The following is a 17646-nucleotide window of genomic DNA, read 5'->3' as shown; positions in this document are numbered from 1 at the left end:
CAAAACTTGCATTCTCAAACATTGTAAAGAAAAAGGTTATCTTTTCAAACCATTTTGATGCAACTAACTCCGTCGCAGTTGTGATTTACACAGGTTACTCATTTGCGTAAATAAAGGAAAGTATCTTAAGATCAAAATATCCGAGGTTTTAGAAGAAAGAATAAAAAGGATAAATTTGTCAAACTTTAAATAAGTACGAGTTTGTTGTTGATGGTGCACATTTGGTACACAGGCTGCATTTGCAGCACTATGCATGCATGTGCACATACTAATACATTTGCATGAAAGTGCCTTCTTTACCTGGAGGAAGCAAAGAATTTTTGTTAATAACCTTTTATAGATTATCCCACCACCACCCTCCAGAAATCGCGAATTTATACTAATCTTTCTAATGCTTAACTGTTATTTTGTTAAATTTGCATAAGGTAACTCTGGCTGTATTCAGATGACCTCCCTTTGAACGACGTAAGTACAACGATCAATCAAATGAAGCTAATATTAATGCATAAACTCAGTGACGAAATGACCAGATAGAGTTTATTTTGCTAAACAAATACTGCTAAAAGATACAAAAACTACGTTAAATTAAACCCATCATAACAAGTAGACATGAGGAACTTTCATTTTTTCTATGATAAAAAAGCAAATCTATCAGATATATACTGTTAATGCATTTCAGTTTTTACAAACACATTTTGTAGTTCATTGTCAGTAAAGGAGAAAACACACTCTTAACGATACATTAAGTCAGAAATATTCAATAAAAAAGAAGATTTTCAAACAAGTCAAAAGTAATAGGAAAATTTTTATCTATTGTGAATCATTGAGATGTATTGAATACTCTGTCTTTTTCTGACTTCGGGTATTCTCAAAACTTTGCCTTGTACCACAAGAATTAAACCGCTTTTTATGCACCAAAGTAATATTATTTGTTGTAAAATGAACACTTCAAATCTCTGGTGATCTTCCTTCGAATGACATAATGCCTCACTCGAGACTTGGCATCTCAGGAATTTTACTTGAATAATCCCATATATAGAAAATTAATTTTAAAAATTAATCCACAACAAAAATGGAGTTAGAAAGGAGATTCCTTTTTGATCTCGTATCGGCAATGCACTGCAACGTGTCCTACATTCATGCAAAAGTGTCAAGACAGTTACCAGTGAAAAATCATTTATCTACGTAAGCCTTAAGCGGGGGCATTAGTATCACACTGACCTATCTAGTTAGAATTATGCATTTGTGTATGATATAGTATTTTTCAGAGTTAGAATTATGTGGATCTACAAATGTAAGGAATTCAAACAGAAACTTTGCTAGATAGTAGTAAAAGCAAATCATTCGAAACAATCATAAATATCTCAAATATTTTGTCACGATGAATCATTTAATCATATGATCAGTTTACACTCATCTTAATTTTATGTAAATGAATCTGTAATTTTTGAGTATGTGTCTGTGTGCAAACAACTCAGGAGTTTTCTGGACAATACTGCCACGTGCCTTGTACCAGCGCAGTGCCATGCATGATAGTAAATTGGCGGCATTTAGTATCTAAGGGACCTGGATTCTCTCTTAAAGGGGCATGGGCACAGTTGCATTGTATACATCTTATTCAAAAAATAAAACCAGATAAATGAATTGAACTTACATGAATATTCTTAGAATTCAATGACAACGACATTCTACTTTACATCAGGTCAAAATCTGTTTTTGTAAACAGGGCAGGAGGTCTGTTATTGTTAATGTTTCACCAGGTGTGTTCAATTTGTTAAACTCTGCACATATCACTGAGCACGGAGTGACAATACTGGTGAGTAGGTTTTGCTTTCTCACATTTTTACTCTGAATTTTCTAGATTATAGTTTTAATATGTTTCATTAATACACAGCAAAATTTCTACTTTTCTTAAGTATTAAGGATAAAGTTTACTTTGTGAAAGTGCAAGGATGTGTCAATCAAACGAGTCCCGAAATTCGTAGTTTCAATAATTTCCAGATAAAAGAAGTTTCTGAACACGCTTTAATTATATTTCCGTGTGAAATGCTATACCAACATGTAAGTCATGATATTGTAAGAAAAGTTGAGAAAATATTACCTTCAAGTCTGTGTCTAGGCCCCTTTAAACATATTAAGCTTTTACTATAGACAATTTTCGGTGAAAGCCTTGTTACCGCCCTCTTTTTGTTGCAGCATCGTCAAAATCACGTTTATGTAGTAATATATAAAGACAATTTGGATGTGATAAAAGTTGGAACCTATTCCCCAGCCCTACCACCACCCACGAGATAGGATTTTCGAGTTTGGATAATTATCTTTTTTGTCCTAAATTTTCTGGTAATCTAGAACTTTTTCTCTAGTTACCTCCCCCCTTTCAAATGCGATACGTGCAATGTCCTTTGAATCTTGTTTAATTGCGAATGTCTTTTTTCAAAAAAGTTGTAAAGTTGCCGACTTGTATTTATGTTATTCAAGATCTTCACGACATTTAATCAAAGACGACAGATCGTTTTAAATGTGTTATCTTTACATCAATATAGAAAAAGAGGTGGATATTGCACAAACACAGCCATCAGTGCTTTATTATTAGACATAAAAAGAGACCAATATTTGGTGAGAGATTTCAGTTCTACCTAACAACAAACAACAACAAAAATCATTGTTCCACTTGACACAGTATAAGAGCTTAACATATTTTACTTCTTGTTTTATATGTTAATGATATGCCCACGTGATATTCGAGACGAGGCCAAACACGGGGTTTTAAATGAAGCAGGACACCAGCTGAAGCCTGTTCAACAGAGCGAACATTCGCGAGCGCTCGCGAACATTTCTGTTTGAAAGATAAGGGATGCAGTCCAGAAATCATTCTCTAACAAGAAAAGTAGGTCGAAAGTGTCGTTTGATAGGAGATGACATGGCAATACGATACCAGACAAGAACAGTAGAGCTACAGATAGAATATCCACACGAGAACTTTAATCCAAACCTTCTATTTATTGGACTTGTGACCTCTCTTCCTTTGTTATTTATTCTTTCACGTTACCGCTAAAGTGACAACTTTTTACAAAGTGTTGGCGACTAAAACGAAGCAATGGAATACATGCATTTTTGTTGCTAAGATAGCTTTAAAGTAAACTATGCAAGACAACTTGTAGACACGAAACTTGACATCCTTACATCATATTCATGTGAAACGCTTAATAATTTTTTTTTTTAGAATTCAACAGATATGAGAATTCATTCAAGCAATAAAAATATCTTTTTTCCTGCAAGGAAACTCTGTCTTTGTCATCGTTAATTCAGTGAGTTTCCTGAAGAATTACCGATACATGTATATTCGTTTGAATTACTAGTCAGGTGCAAGACTTCAATTTCATAACCGTTTTGGAAAAGATAGACCATAATTCACGGAGGCCGCCGAGAGTGTGTTCAGAGTTTGACATACGAACATTTTTGGATGGTTTAGTATGTGTTCAAATGATACTGTTGATACAGTGTACAGTTTTGTGAATTAAACAATTGATTTTGTACATTCCTGGACAAAGTAATTCTCAAATCGAAGGATTTTGATATCTAGTTTTTATTATTTAATATGCAGTGACAAAATAGAAATGCGTTTTTGATGAAAATGGGGGAGGGGTGTAATTTGGATATATCGCGTTTGTCTATGTCCGTTTGTTTGTCCTTTTTTCTAAGTGTAACGTGTTCGTTTCCTAAAGATATCTAAAAAGCCTCTGAGCTTTTGAAATTAATTTTACATCACAACTACTTGTGACCTAAAGAAGACTCCTATTAATAATAAGGTCAAAAGTCGGAATTTTGTGCATTTTGTCTGTGTATATCATTTTCGTTTCCAGAAGTCCTTTGAGCTTTTTGCAATGAAATATTATATGAAAAAATCATATGACTATAAATAAATAAAAATAAAATGCTTATTGATTTTAGAGGTGAAATAAAATCAAATGTGAAGTTCAGAAATTCTTACATTGCGAAAAATTGTTTCTAATGTAAATCATATACGGTACCAATTTTTAAAATGACGACTTTACTTCTTTATAAGCTTTTGCAACGAAACCTAAGCTCATGAATTCCTTTATTAAAAAAAATCCTCGTTGACCTTAAGGCCAAAAGCTGAAAGGTCAAGGTTGACATTATTCCCTTTCCCATCCTGTTCTTTTTTCCCTTAAGGAAACTCTAAACACTTATGAAACTTTCATGTTTTTAAAATATTACATGTGTATGTTTATTTAATATACATTTAATTCTGATATGAGAACTAATTGATTTTGCTTTAATACTTAAAAGAAATTGTATATCATTGGTAATGTAATTATATATATGCATGTTTCAGAACTACGCTTTGTAATGTTTATATGAAAAAAAAAATACAGAGAGTGAAAAAAAGGGCACATGTACTGAATAAAAAAGTTCTATTCTGTTTATTTGAATTCTACCTTCTTTTTTTTTACTTAAAAAAATAATCATTCGAGAGAAAAAAAAAACAAGCGGATTTAAATTAAACTTTAAAACAAACAAGTGAAAACTGGGGATTAAAAAAATTAATACATGTAGAACAAGGGACAGGGACTTTTTCTATAAATAAATCTTACGAAACAATATGAATGTTCAATGCAGCTGATCTTAATGTGGTCTATCGTCTACGCCACCTAGGATTCTGACATTATGATCCCGAAGTAATCATCCTAAGAAGTCAAAAACTTTGGGCTGCGTTTATTAACATGTCCTGAGAAAAACAAAGCTAACTAAGTTTTCAGAAAAGACCAATGCGGATTAACAATGATTAAACCTTAGCTGCAGACTTTTAAAAGTGGCATTATTGCAGAATCTATTCAAGACATACTTTGTTGATTAGTTGCATGTTTTGAAATGTTACTTTGAAGTAAATGTGACACAGAAATAAAAGTATATAAGTACAGTGAATTTTTCGGATAACTTAGTCGAAAGCATTTAATTTTTAAACAATTAATTAAGAAATCAAGGCCGTACATAAAAACCATTGGGGTAACTGAGGCAAATCATTTTATTTTTCAAACTAAGCACAAAAACACTATCTTTGCACAATTTATCTGTGTCTTTGAATTCAATCATTTACCTTAACCTTCCTAATGACCTTTGATCTTACTATTTATTGTGTATCAAGCTTAGTTTTAAAGAAACTATTCAAAGTATGTTCATCAAAACCTCATACATTAATAAGATTTTCATGTTGTATTACTAATGAATCCTGGCCAGGGCATTCGTGTCCTACGGGCATATTTCTAGTCTCTTATAAGTATTCTTATATACTTTATGTCAGTTAAAATGTCAGAGAATGAATTCATTGTCATAGTCAAACTTAACCTGAAAACCAGGGGACCGTTTTACAAAAGAACTTAATTAGGACCAAGACTAAAAGCTTAAGTTGATTGTAAACTCTTGCAAAATTAAAATTCTGTTTAAAATTGCTGTGTAAAAATATCTTTTTAATTTCTTTTTAAAAAGTTTCAGACCTTTTTGAAATCAACGTAAATTAGAAAGTTATTTGCAGAATTAAACTTCGGTCTTTGTAATAAGGTCTTTTGTCAGGCCTGGGTTTTGATCCAATGTGGTATGTATAGATAAGTTTTTGATTTTCTGCAGCAGGTAAGATAATTCATCCCAGGGGATTAATTAATTGCATTGTCCTCTCATGGACAGAATCAAGTTACCAGTAATAGACAATTATCTCTAAAAATAAATACCGGTAGTGTGCAATCGTTAAATTTATAAACAGCAGCAATGAAAAAAATCTCTCTTTTATTTTATACATGTGTATTATTAAAAATAGAACAGCAGTGATGTTAAGCCAAGTGGTTCCGGGCTGGGACCTGATCACCTCAGTCGGCGCACCTCTGGAGGCTGTAGTGGACAGCGCCGAAACAGCTGATGAAGGAGGATCCAACTGAAGACGGAACCACGCATCTTTCCACCAGGATGTATACAAGTAATAAAAAAAAGTAAAAAAATGATTATTTTAAACATTTCCAAAGAATCAAAGTTAATTCATTAAAATGTGTTTGTTTGTATGTTGTTTAACGTCCCTATCGAGATTTCACTCACATGGAGACGCCACCACTTGCCGGTGGAGAGCTGCAAATTTTGTCCTATGCTCGGCACATACGGCCATTGAGCAGTGAGGGATCTTTATCGTGCCAGCACCTACTGCGACACGGGACCTCGGTTTATACGGTCTCATCCGAAGGACCGGTCTCCACGTCCCACAGTGGGATTCGAACCCGCGACGTAAGGATCAACTCCTTACTTCGCGACTCTAGAGCAGACGCTCTAACCACTGCGCCACGCGGGCGACCATTAAAATGTGTATTTGAACCAGAATGGAATAATACACTTTATAAAATACCTGCACCTTCAGCAAGTTCAATACTAGAAATCACTTAGACTTGAAAAAGAAACTTCTTTTACAGGCTGAAGTGTTATTTAATCTAAATATGATAGAGATGAGGCTCTGGATTTTCTGCAGTAGGCAAATTAATTCAGCATACAGGACCAAATGCTGCGTTGTTTACAATAGGAGCATTTTCAGCAGTTAGCTCTCTTTGCACAATGTTATACAACCACCTCAAGAAAAGTAACAGAAAGAATGACAGTGATTACTATACGGCTTGCAAAAATCCTTGTAGGCCATATTTATCTTTTCACTCTTTTTGAATAAGAAGAAAACCTATTTCTTTTTTTTCAAATGTTTCTATAGATAGTGAGCAATGATATGAATGTGACATCACATGACATTTACCTCACAATTATATTTAAATTTCTAAGCCATGGAATTCATTTTATTCAAAATAAAACCAATAACCTAATAAATCAAAACAAACACTTTTCATTTTATTTTTTAAAATCATTTAATTTACTTTTTCAACAATAACAAATAAATAAGAACAATCAATTGTAAAACCTTCAGTATCATAAATTCAAATATCTCGTTTGGATGACATTATCATAGCAGCATGTTGAGGGTTATCACAGTTAATACCAGGTAAGGTAACTTCTGAATGTTTAAATAAATTAAAATAAATAAAAATAAATGCAAGCTTACATAAACAGGACGGAATTTGATTTTTTTTTCTGAAGCAAAAGCGATTCATGATTAAAGAGATGTTCATTGAATTTCAATTTCATTTAGAGTCTACTATTTAGACAAGATGTTTCTAAAATTCCATACATCACATAACAACTGTAGAAAGAATACTGTTAATCAAATGTATAAATATATATACATAAAGACAATCAAATTCAGCACAAATTTACTTTGTATTCTCTTCAGTTTCTTCTTATAAAATTATATAAATCTTCACTCAAAATACTTCCACGTCACTATATTTTACCATTCTTGTCACTTTGGCCAGTGTTTAAAATAAACTCTTTCCTTTTTAGTCTGTGTTGAGGATGAGACACACTCCCTGAAGCACCCAGTGACTTAGATGTTCTGTTGTTGCCAAATCAGCCTCAAACACTAAGCCAACACCCATGGCATTTCTTCTCTCAGATGTTACATATACAGGTGTTCTGAATGTGTTCTGTAACTTCAGTCTGTGGGCCTCTATAGGAATGACTTTCATAACAGGAAGTTCCTGGATCAGCTGTTTTGGGGATTGTCTGATGAGGCAACAGTTTTCTCTGTCCCAGGCAGCTCCCTCTAGGTACAGGCCATCAACAAAGCATCCTACCAATCAGAAATAGAAATTAATTCTCTAGCCCCCAAAAAGGCCCTTAGCCACATGTTCAGCTGAGCCCCCTCAACCCTGCATGCTGTTCTTCATCACACGATTATACCCCATATTGTGACCCCAACAAATCCCCAAAGGTTTGAGACACATTCTTGAATGCTTTTATATAGCATGCATTATGACAAAAATGCAGAAAATGTTAACATGCACTAGGTGAAAACTGCTCCCTGATTTTAGCTTTACTTTAACCCTAGGATCTTTTAACTAATCCACATAGCTTGGGAATATTTCCATATAAATGCAACCTAATTTGGCCTTGCTGTTTTGTAAAGAAGGTTTCAAAATAAAACCCTTACTGTTCTTTTACAAGTTTTTACATATATTCCATGTAAAGGTTTGATCCCTCATTGTGGCTTACCTATCCAAGCGGGTACAATATGTATATATATATTATGTGAAGATACTTGCATATTAATATGACTCATCAGTCCTGCTGATTTGAGAAGAATTTAAAAGATTTTTTCCTATACATAAACTTCCATTTCAAATGGCTATACACTACCTGAGGATGCCTGCATATTAATATATCATATAAAAGCCCTGTTTTCTTAAGAATAAGATTTTAAAGATTTTTTCTATATAATATACATGTACAATGTACTTTCCCATTAAAACCCTGTTTACCTTGATGGGCTCTCTCAGTGACATCCTCAGCATTCTGCCATTGAGTGACAGAGGTGTACAGTGTGGACTTGTCTAGGGGCCAGCCATTCTTACGACATGTGGCCTGTACTAAGGCAGTCAAGTAGGACTCCGGGATGTGAAGACCAGACAACCACATTACTGGAGGCTCTCCTTCGTTTACCTTGATTTGAAAACAAGTAACACTGAAATCACTTTTATTATCTCTTGCTATCTTACGTGTACAGTAAAAGTTGTCAAGTACAAACATGGATATAGTAATTTTTTTGGTTATAGCAAACTCAGAGGCAATGAATTTAAAGATAGTAATTTTGTGTTCAGTAGAGGTAAAAAAATCATGAATGCTTTAAGGCCTTGTAATTATCCCCTCCCAACAGAGTTGAAGGGGATAAAGTAACGCACTTGTGTGTGTGTGTGTTAATTAGTTTGTCCTTGTGCAAAATGGAAGTGAAATGATTTGTATCTGGATCGATGTCGAACGTTGCCTTGATTTTTAGAGATGATATTCAGATATGCTCTTTGTGAGGGGATGCTCTGCTTTGTGGTGCCCTTGTTTAAAATATTGATCTAACATAATCTAATTTAATAGAAAACTTGATACTTTTCCAGGTTTTGTATATAAAAAACATATTTTGTAGTCATAAGAAGATACATGTATATTGTGAATTTTATATACATACTTTAGCAAATTGTTCCATGGAGATACTGAATTACATATTAGTGAAATAATAATATATAAAGAATACAAATTCACAAGGGAAAAAAAACACAAAGAAACTTCTTGAACAGGATATTAATCAGGAATCTGCAACAAAATTACATCCACAGGAAAAAAAGAGTGACTCTAACAGAACACAATGCCAAATTATTACCAATTCTGTTGAACAGTGAAGTTTAACATACACATTGTACATTATCTCATTGAATCACAAATAAGAATTTATGATAGGACTTTTTATTACAGCTTAATTATAACACTTTTTCACAACATACCCAGCCATTGTACTGCTTTAGCCTTCTCTCAAAGTGAATCATCCAGTTACCCAGGGACTTCAGTGTGGCTGGGGCTAGTCTCCTCCAGATGGCAGGGATCTGACCATTAAACAAGGCCCGAGACACCTCATCTAACTCACTGCTCATACCCACTTCTCCAGCTAAAGCCTAAGTTATAGAATTTATAGATACAATACAATGTGGAGAATGTATATATATATATATATATATATATATATATATATATATATATATATATATATATATATATGTATAACCCCAGTACTAAAACAACATTGCTAAGTTAGTCATTATGACATAAATGGTACAATGAACATTATTATTGTCATGTCAAAAAGTGCTAATATTAAGTCATAACAAGTAATTAAATACTGTAAATTAAATTTTTTCTTCTAAATAATAGTTATATCCTGTGGGAGAGAGTAAATTTACCTTCTGTAATGTCTGAAGTGACCTCCTCATCCTGATGATGAGATTGTTAAACCTCTCCAGCTCCTGCAACAACACCACAGTGGTGGGGGATATGTCAACTCCATACTTCTTCTTGATCTTGTCCATCTCATATTCAGGGGGCAATTTGGCCAGGACATCCTTGGCAATCTTTCCAATGAAGTCTTCCCGACTGATTCCTGACCCAGATTCACCTGTCTGAGGCTGTAGCTCCACTAAGTGGCCCCACATGTCTCTAGCTGCAGCAGTGTAATAACCAATTTCAGCATTTGGGTGCAGCCCAAATACCTCAGGAGTGTTAGCGTGTGGTAAGGATTCAATGTAATCTAAAAAAAATTTATGGTTAGCTTTAATGTCAATGTACTGGTTTAATAAAAATAAGAAATGTTTGGTAAGGATTCAATGTAATCTACAAACAAGAGACCCATGGGCCACATCGATCACCTGAGTAACTTTGGCCATGCTGTTCTTTACCAGATTTCCCCCTTGTAATACTTATTGTGGCCCCGCCCTACCCCCAGGGGTCATGGTTTTAACAATTTAAAATCTACACTATCCCAGGATGCTTCCACATAAGTTTCAGTTTTTCTGGCCCAGTTGTTCTTGAGAAGATTTTTAAAGATTTTTCTTACATATTTCAATGTAAAACTTGGATTCCCTATTGTGGCCCCACCCCACCCCAGGGGTCATGATTTTAACAATTTAAAATCTACACTATCCCAGAATGCTTCCACATAAGTTTCAGCTTTTTTGGCCCAGTGGTTCTTGAGAAGAAGATTTTTTAATGACCCCACCCTATTTTTGTCTTTTCTTGATTATCTCCCCTTGTAAGGGGACTTGGCCCTTTTTTTAACAATTTAAACTCCCTTTCACCCAAGGATACTTTGTACCAAGTTGGTTAAAATTGGCCCAGTGGTTCTTGAGAAGAAGTTGAAAATGTGAAAAGTTTACAGACAGACAGACGGACAACGGGTGATCAGAAAAGCTCACTTGAGCTTTCAGCTCAGGTGAGCTAAAAATTGATTGTTATATTTCCTGTTAGCTTTAATGTAATTGTACCAGTTTAATAAAACAAGAAATATATTTGAGAAACATATTATGTATATATTCTACCTGTGTAATTATCTCTGGGTCCATCCTCTGGAATCTTGTAGTCTACCTCATCATTGTGGTAGAAGTGGAATGGTTGGAAGGTGTCAAAGATAAAGTCACCCATATACTCATCCATGTAAGTCTTCAGTACCCTTCTATCAAAGTCATCAATGGCTCGACCTCCATACATGACCTACACCACAGCACAGAAAAATCATTACATAAATGTCCTATGAAAGTTGGATTTCTTTACATTCACACTTTCATTACAATAACATGTTCTCATCTGACTAGCACTCATAATGATATTTTTTTTACCTCTCCAATGAGATACTTCAAGCTAGCCCATGGAATCTTAGGATCTCCTTGTTCAAAAGCCTTGGTCAGGTATGTATTGAGAATCTGTTGACACACCCTAAAGTCTGATTCATTGAAGTCGTAAGCTATGTTCCACCCAATCTTTCCATATTTTCTCCTCTCCTGTACCACAGCATGGAAGAAGGCCAGCACAAAGACCAGAGATGGGAATGCTGTGTGTGGACACTCTGCCAGGGCATTAGCAGAGATTTTGTGATAGGTACCTCTCAAGTTTAACTTCAGACCATTAGGGGGCTCTGTGACAACCTGGAAATCATTATTTTATAGAAATCATTTTCTCACCTTCCACTGTTTATCTAGTGAATTGAGTTCTCTATGTTAACTGTAGAAATACTCATCAAAATAATTCAATGGTTTTAAGGTAAGAGTACATCATATCATGCCAATGGAAAAGTTTGTCCAAATGTGTAACTTGCGCAGAAGTTGAAGAAAGACAAACCTTGAGTGATCGCTGTAAGATACCAATAGGGAAGCTGTCTGTTGGCTCTGTAGTTAACCAAAGTCTGAAGTCAGGATGGGGTTTGTTCAACTTCTCTAATTCCTTTTCTAGTTCTCGCAGCCACTTTACTAGTAAATGACAGTTCTGCAACATGAGCCACTGACCACGGGCGATGGCTGTCTCCAAATACTGCAGAGCAACTTTCTCCTGACCCTGACCCATAGACAGAAACTTAAGCTTGTTTGAACCAAAGTCAATTCTCTCTGCCAGCTTCATCAAATCACTTGCAGGGTCTGATCCGGGACTCAAAATAAAAACAATGGGGGACGTTGGTGTGCTCTGGTCAAAGATGGACTCAAAGCTTATGATGGGAGGGTTGACATACTTTTCTCCCATACATTTAGTGACATACTCCTCCACCGATCGGTATATTCTGTCAACACGGACACACCTAAGTAACATAAGTCTTTGGAAAGGTGTCAAGGTCTCTTCATACTTCAAGGGAAAAGGATCGGACTCAGGTGTATCAGAATCAAACCACTGAAAAAAATATACAAAATTTTGTTTATAATCAAAACATTGACCAGAGGCCCATGGGCTACAATGCTCACTGTCACCTTGGTCCTGCTGTTCTGCAGAAAATGTATATATTGATTTTTTTCCTCTTTATTCCTTTGAAAAAGGGCCATAGCTTTAAAAAGAAAACACCCATTTGTATAATTTTACACCAGGTCCTTGTGTTTTCCATGTTGTGGTAGCAATTACTCATTAGCTGTACTGTATGTGGCAAGTTTGAAATTTAGTTGATTGTTCAAAAGAAAAAGTGGCCAATAGAAAATACTGCTCACCTAAGTCATTATGGCCATTTATACTGTATGATTTGCAGATTTTACCTTCATTTCTTTTACCTCAATGCTTAACCCTTAGGCTACTAATTTTTGCCTCACTTTTTCAAGTGATGATTTTCAGTGTTTAAAGACAAACATATGGCAGGCTGATGTCACAAAATCATGTCATAATTTCTCTAGTCTCGAGGTGTTATAGAATAAATTTCCATTATCATTTCTTCTAGACCATGTAAAATATGATTTCATGATCTAAAACAAAATTATTAAGGACTGTGATTTGTTTAGTATTAAATTTACCTTCTTCCAAACTTTTTCATGTCTTTCAATATCATCAATGATGGTACCAAATTTGTCAGGGAATTGATCACTAAGCCTCATGGCATCTTCCCATCCTGCCTCAGGGAACCAAGAATGTGGACATTTACGGCGGCTCTTCTCTAGGGCAATGTTTCCCTGAAAAGATTAAAAAGAAATAATGAACAGGATTCATTTAACCAATTGACCCCATATATGGCATTGAAAAATTAATTTAAAAATCCTTGCCAGCAGCAAGTAAAGAATATTCCATTGTATCATGTACAGAAGATGATACATGTGACAGCAGTAGCATGAAATATTTCAGACTTCCCCTTGAGGCCTACCTTGATAAAGAAGTCCAACTCATCTTGAGGCACATGGTTCAGATCCTGTTCCAGTTTAATAGTGATTTGAAAAGAGAACAGCAGTTTGTGCTTCTCAAAGATACCTGTAGAAAAACAAATTTTTATACGTCTAGTCTTTTTAAGGAAAAATATACTTTACAAATTTTACCCCTGGCCTATTCTTTCATGAGGTTCATGCCATTACAGTCATGTTCCAATGAATATTTTTTAAAAATGCAAGTATTATTGTATGCAATGATTAAAAAAAACAAACAAACAGCTATTATGTGGCTCACCTGTACATCCATAGTTGTACATATTGTGTGTCAGAGTGTCCATAATGTTTTTCAGTCTCTTCTGTAGAATGGCATCTGGCATGGACTTTTTCAGGGAAAGTTCAAATACTCCTAGATAGGCATCTAAGCTGTATTGGTACATGGTATTGATTGTAGACAAATCTGCCAGAATGAAGAACAAAATGGCTCCTCTACGAGCTGCAGGTCTGTAACCATCTCGAAGTTTGTCAATGTCAACTGCTGTCTTAGCTCCCAATTTCAGTTTCTCTGATACCTAATAGTTTAAAGTTTATGAAAATTATTCATTACAATTCACGTTGATTTATCACTAAATTTTTATTCATTTACACTAATACAAGTGTATGATAAATGAAATAGAATATGAACACATATCTCAATCCAGTTATAATCATCATCTCCCATTAATTTTTATTAATTTTAATACTTTCCCCCCAAGTCTGTTGAAAACTAATTTTTATACATCCAAGTCTTGTTATATTAGAGTCAGAATTGTTTAAACCATTACTTTTACAAGGAATTGCTAAAACTGTTGACTGTTGCTAGAATGGGTTCCAAAAAATCCAAAATATTATATTTCTATACATTTTCTATCTATGAGTTTTTACAAAACAAGTTTTACTGTAAATATACACTAAAATTTTCAAATCTTAATGAATGACATATTGTCCTATCAATAAATGAACAATACAGTACCTCTGTTGCCTTAGTCTTGGTTTCCTCGAGGGTCTGGATGAGCTCCAAATTGTCCAACATGTTGCCCTGAGATTGGGCCAGTTCTCGCAGTAAGGCATCCTCTAAGTCCTTCAGCAGTTTCTTGTTCATACTGGTCTCCTGGATCAATCTCTCTCTTTGTTCTTCTAACTCCCGTCTTTCAAACTTCACAATGACACTGAGAAGCTGATCTTCAAGACCCTGTTATTCAATTAAAAAAAACATTAAGTTCCTCCCTAGTTGAAACCTTTACAATGCCCAACTTGAAGAAAAAATTTATCACAGGAATTTATCAAGTTCCCTTGTCAAATTATATGCTTCTTCCAACTTATACTGGAATTTTGGCCAATTTACCCGACTGAGCACTCTTTTGAATAAGAAAGTTTGTAATATAAACTGCTACAAACATAGACTAACCTTGAGTGTGACAGTGTAGTTGATGACCATAGATTTACCAAACACATTAGGAGAATACTTGGGATTAGCTAGTTTGGTGTTCAAGTATAGTCTAAAGTTTGGGTCATAATCCACCTCTTTGTCGCCCAGTAAAATGAATTCTCTACCTTTGTCTCCTACAAGGATTTCATATAATTTTTTTTACAACATGTTGAAAATGAATGAATTGTTGAAAAATATTCAAGAGTGTTTGCACTTAGAAAGTCTTATTTTAATGAGATAACTCATAGTGAAAAACCAGGATGTGATAATACAATATACAACAATTATGGATTTAATAAATCAACCTCATAAATTAAATATAAAGCACATCCATAATGACTGATAGAAAATAGCAGTCCTGTATTCTTTTTTGACATTTATATACTTTTATTTGCAAAAAGTTTATTTTTGCATTTTTTTGGTGAGATATTGGCTGCTCACAAAAAAAAAAACAAAACATTCTTGTGTAATGTATTTTTATTCTTACAGATAATAAACATCAAAAACCAAAATTTGTTAAAAATTTTGTCTTGCTTATGAAGACCAAGTAATTTTCTTATGAAAATAAGGTGAAGTGCAAATTTGATATCTACTTTATCCCGGAATCTAAAACAATTTGTATTTGGTATGTGTTCAACAAAACAAATATATAAATAAAAACATTTAACAACATTTCATTCATGCCATTTACTTCATTTCAAAACTAATAAATTACATTTAGAACAATTTTGACTTAATGTTTAACAAAACAGACATAATATCAAGAAGCCCATGGTCCACAACATTCACTTTGGCCCTGCTGTTCTGAGTCAGATTTTTTCCCCAACATACATATTTTCCTCTGTATTTTTATCGCCATTTGTGGCACCATCCTACATTCAGGGCCCTATTCTACATTCAGGGGCTGTGATTTGAACAAAAATGGATCTACACTACCAGAGAATGCTCCCAGAATGCTCCCACATTAATATGATTCATCATGGGTTTGAGGAGTTTCAAAGATTTTCCCCTAAATAATCCCTATTATGTCCTCGTCTGACTCCCGAGGCCATTATATGAATAATTTACAATCTATACTAACTCAGAAAGCTTCCACAAAAGTTTCAGCTTTCCTGGTCTGATGGTTCTTGAGAAGAAAATTTTTCCTTTAAAATTTCAATGTAAAACTTTGATTCTCTATTATGGCTCCACCCTATCCCTGGGGGCCATGGTTTGTATGATTTAGAATCTACACTACCTTGGGAAGCTTCCACATAAGTTTCAGCTTTCCTGGTCTTGAAAAGAAGGATTTTTCTTATATACCGGTATTTCAATTTAAGACTTTGATTCCCTATTATGACCCCACCCTAATCCTGGGGGCCATGTATTGAACAACTTAGAATGTACATTACGTCAGGAAGCTTCCACATAAGTTTCAGCTTTTCTGGTCCGGTGGTTCTTGTGAAGAAGATTGTTTAATGACCCCATCCTGTTTTTGCCCTTTCTTGATTATCTCCCTTGGAATAGGGCTTGACCCTTCATTTTATCAATTTAGAATCTCCTTCACCCAGTGATGCTTTGTCCCAACTTGATTAAAATTGGCCCAGTAGTTCTTGAGAGGAAGTTGAAAATGTGAAAAGTTTATAGACGGACAGCTAGACAGACAGATGGACGGATGCAGGACACCATGTGATCAGAAAAGCTCACTTGAGCTTTCAGCTCAGGTGCACAAATGAAGCACAAATTAAGTAACATTTCATTCATGCTTTATACTTCCTTTCAAATCTGACTTACTTCCTGAAACAAATTATTTAAGTCATTATAGCATATGAATAAAATTTATTACATTTTCTTTTTGTCATCTCTTTTATACATGTACACTTAAACAAAGATAGAAAATTTTTAACAAATGTTCTAGTACTACATACTTAATTAAATGTATACAATGATAATCTCTTACCTTTGATATTCTTTTCCAGTACATTATCAATAACTGGGTCAATGTATTCATCTACATCTTTGAATAGGAATGGAAAACCATACTTGATTGCTAATTCCAGTTGTTTCAGGAAATCGTGATCATTGAAAGTGCACACCTACAACGTAAAAAATCAAAATACATAATAATTTCTATTAACCACATGAAAACATTTGAATGGTCCATTAATTAATTTTTGTCTTGACAAATGCCAACAAAATTCAAACAAATCATGAAAAATTTCAACCTTAAGATTGTTTTGTTCTTCTTTGCGTTTGATCCAGCTCAAGGCTTGCTGTTGAGGATCGATACACATAGGGAAGCGACTTGCTCTGGTTGTCAGGATTCCGTTCTGTATAGACAACTCATCTGGTGGTAGTCCCTCTGATGTCCACCTGTTCAATTTACATCCCCAATTGTTACAGTGTGATTACTGAATTTTATCAAGATCACAATTCTATACAAATAAAGCCTTTTTATGAGCTCAGTCCCTATAGATATATAGACCTGAGAGCATATTGAGCAAGCATGAAGTTTTTCGTATACTAACTTGCTAACTTCCACTTCATTAGTTAGAAGATCTTCCAGCTTGAATGGATCACTGAGTGGGACATCCCTTTTTTGAAGATCTTCCACCCAATCCTTGTATACCATATCATTACGGAATTCCCAGCTGAAGGCACCCACATAACTGAGGAAAGCTGAGCTTACCAGACAGTCTCCTAACAATCTCACACGCTTCTGTTTCAACTCGTTCAAGTCCAACTGCCATCTGGAGTTCAGTAATATTTGCATATAGTTTCAGTTCTCTATACTTCTTCATTTCATAGAAAATTTTAAATGTTTGCATTCGGAAGACATGAATTAACTTTCTTTCTTGTATAGATACACATATAATATTTTTCTAACAGAATCAATATTATTGA

General features: G+C 34.4%; 1 protein-coding gene across 2 annotated transcripts in view; it reads right to left on the bottom strand.

Moving 5' to 3' along the window:
* Positions 1-6901: 6901 nt before the first annotated feature.
* The window catches only part of LOC133171930 (dynein axonemal heavy chain 10-like), a 62955-nt gene continuing 52210 nt past the window's right edge, over positions 6902-17646 (bottom strand). For both annotated transcript variants that reach the window (XM_061306721.1, XM_061306723.1), the window contains 15 exons: positions 17271-17492; positions 16968-17115; positions 16703-16838; positions 14743-14897; positions 14308-14526; positions 13594-13867; positions 13298-13401; positions 12954-13109; positions 11809-12348; positions 11310-11615; positions 11013-11184; positions 9882-10225; positions 9429-9596; positions 8418-8598; positions 6902-7729 (listed from right to left, as the gene is read on the bottom strand). In XM_061306721.1, the coding sequence (XP_061162705.1) occupies positions 7437-7729; positions 8418-8598; positions 9429-9596; positions 9882-10225; positions 11013-11184; positions 11310-11615; positions 11809-12348; positions 12954-13109; positions 13298-13401; positions 13594-13867; positions 14308-14526; positions 14743-14897; positions 16703-16838; positions 16968-17115; positions 17271-17492 (3418 nt within the window). In that variant the 3' untranslated portion in view covers positions 6902-7436. The remainder of the gene's footprint in view (positions 7730-8417; positions 8599-9428; positions 9597-9881; positions 10226-11012; positions 11185-11309; positions 11616-11808; positions 12349-12953; positions 13110-13297; positions 13402-13593; positions 13868-14307; positions 14527-14742; positions 14898-16702; positions 16839-16967; positions 17116-17270; positions 17493-17646) is intronic.

This window comes from Saccostrea echinata, unplaced genomic scaffold (genome assembly GCF_033153115.1).
Source record: "Saccostrea echinata isolate AGI-Se365-2 ecotype Australia unplaced genomic scaffold, CSIRO_AGI_Sech_v1 ptg000054l, whole genome shotgun sequence".
Classification (NCBI taxonomy): Eukaryota; Metazoa; Mollusca; class Bivalvia; order Ostreida; family Ostreidae; genus Saccostrea; species Saccostrea echinata.
This window is presented reverse-complemented; position numbering and strand designations above follow the sequence as displayed.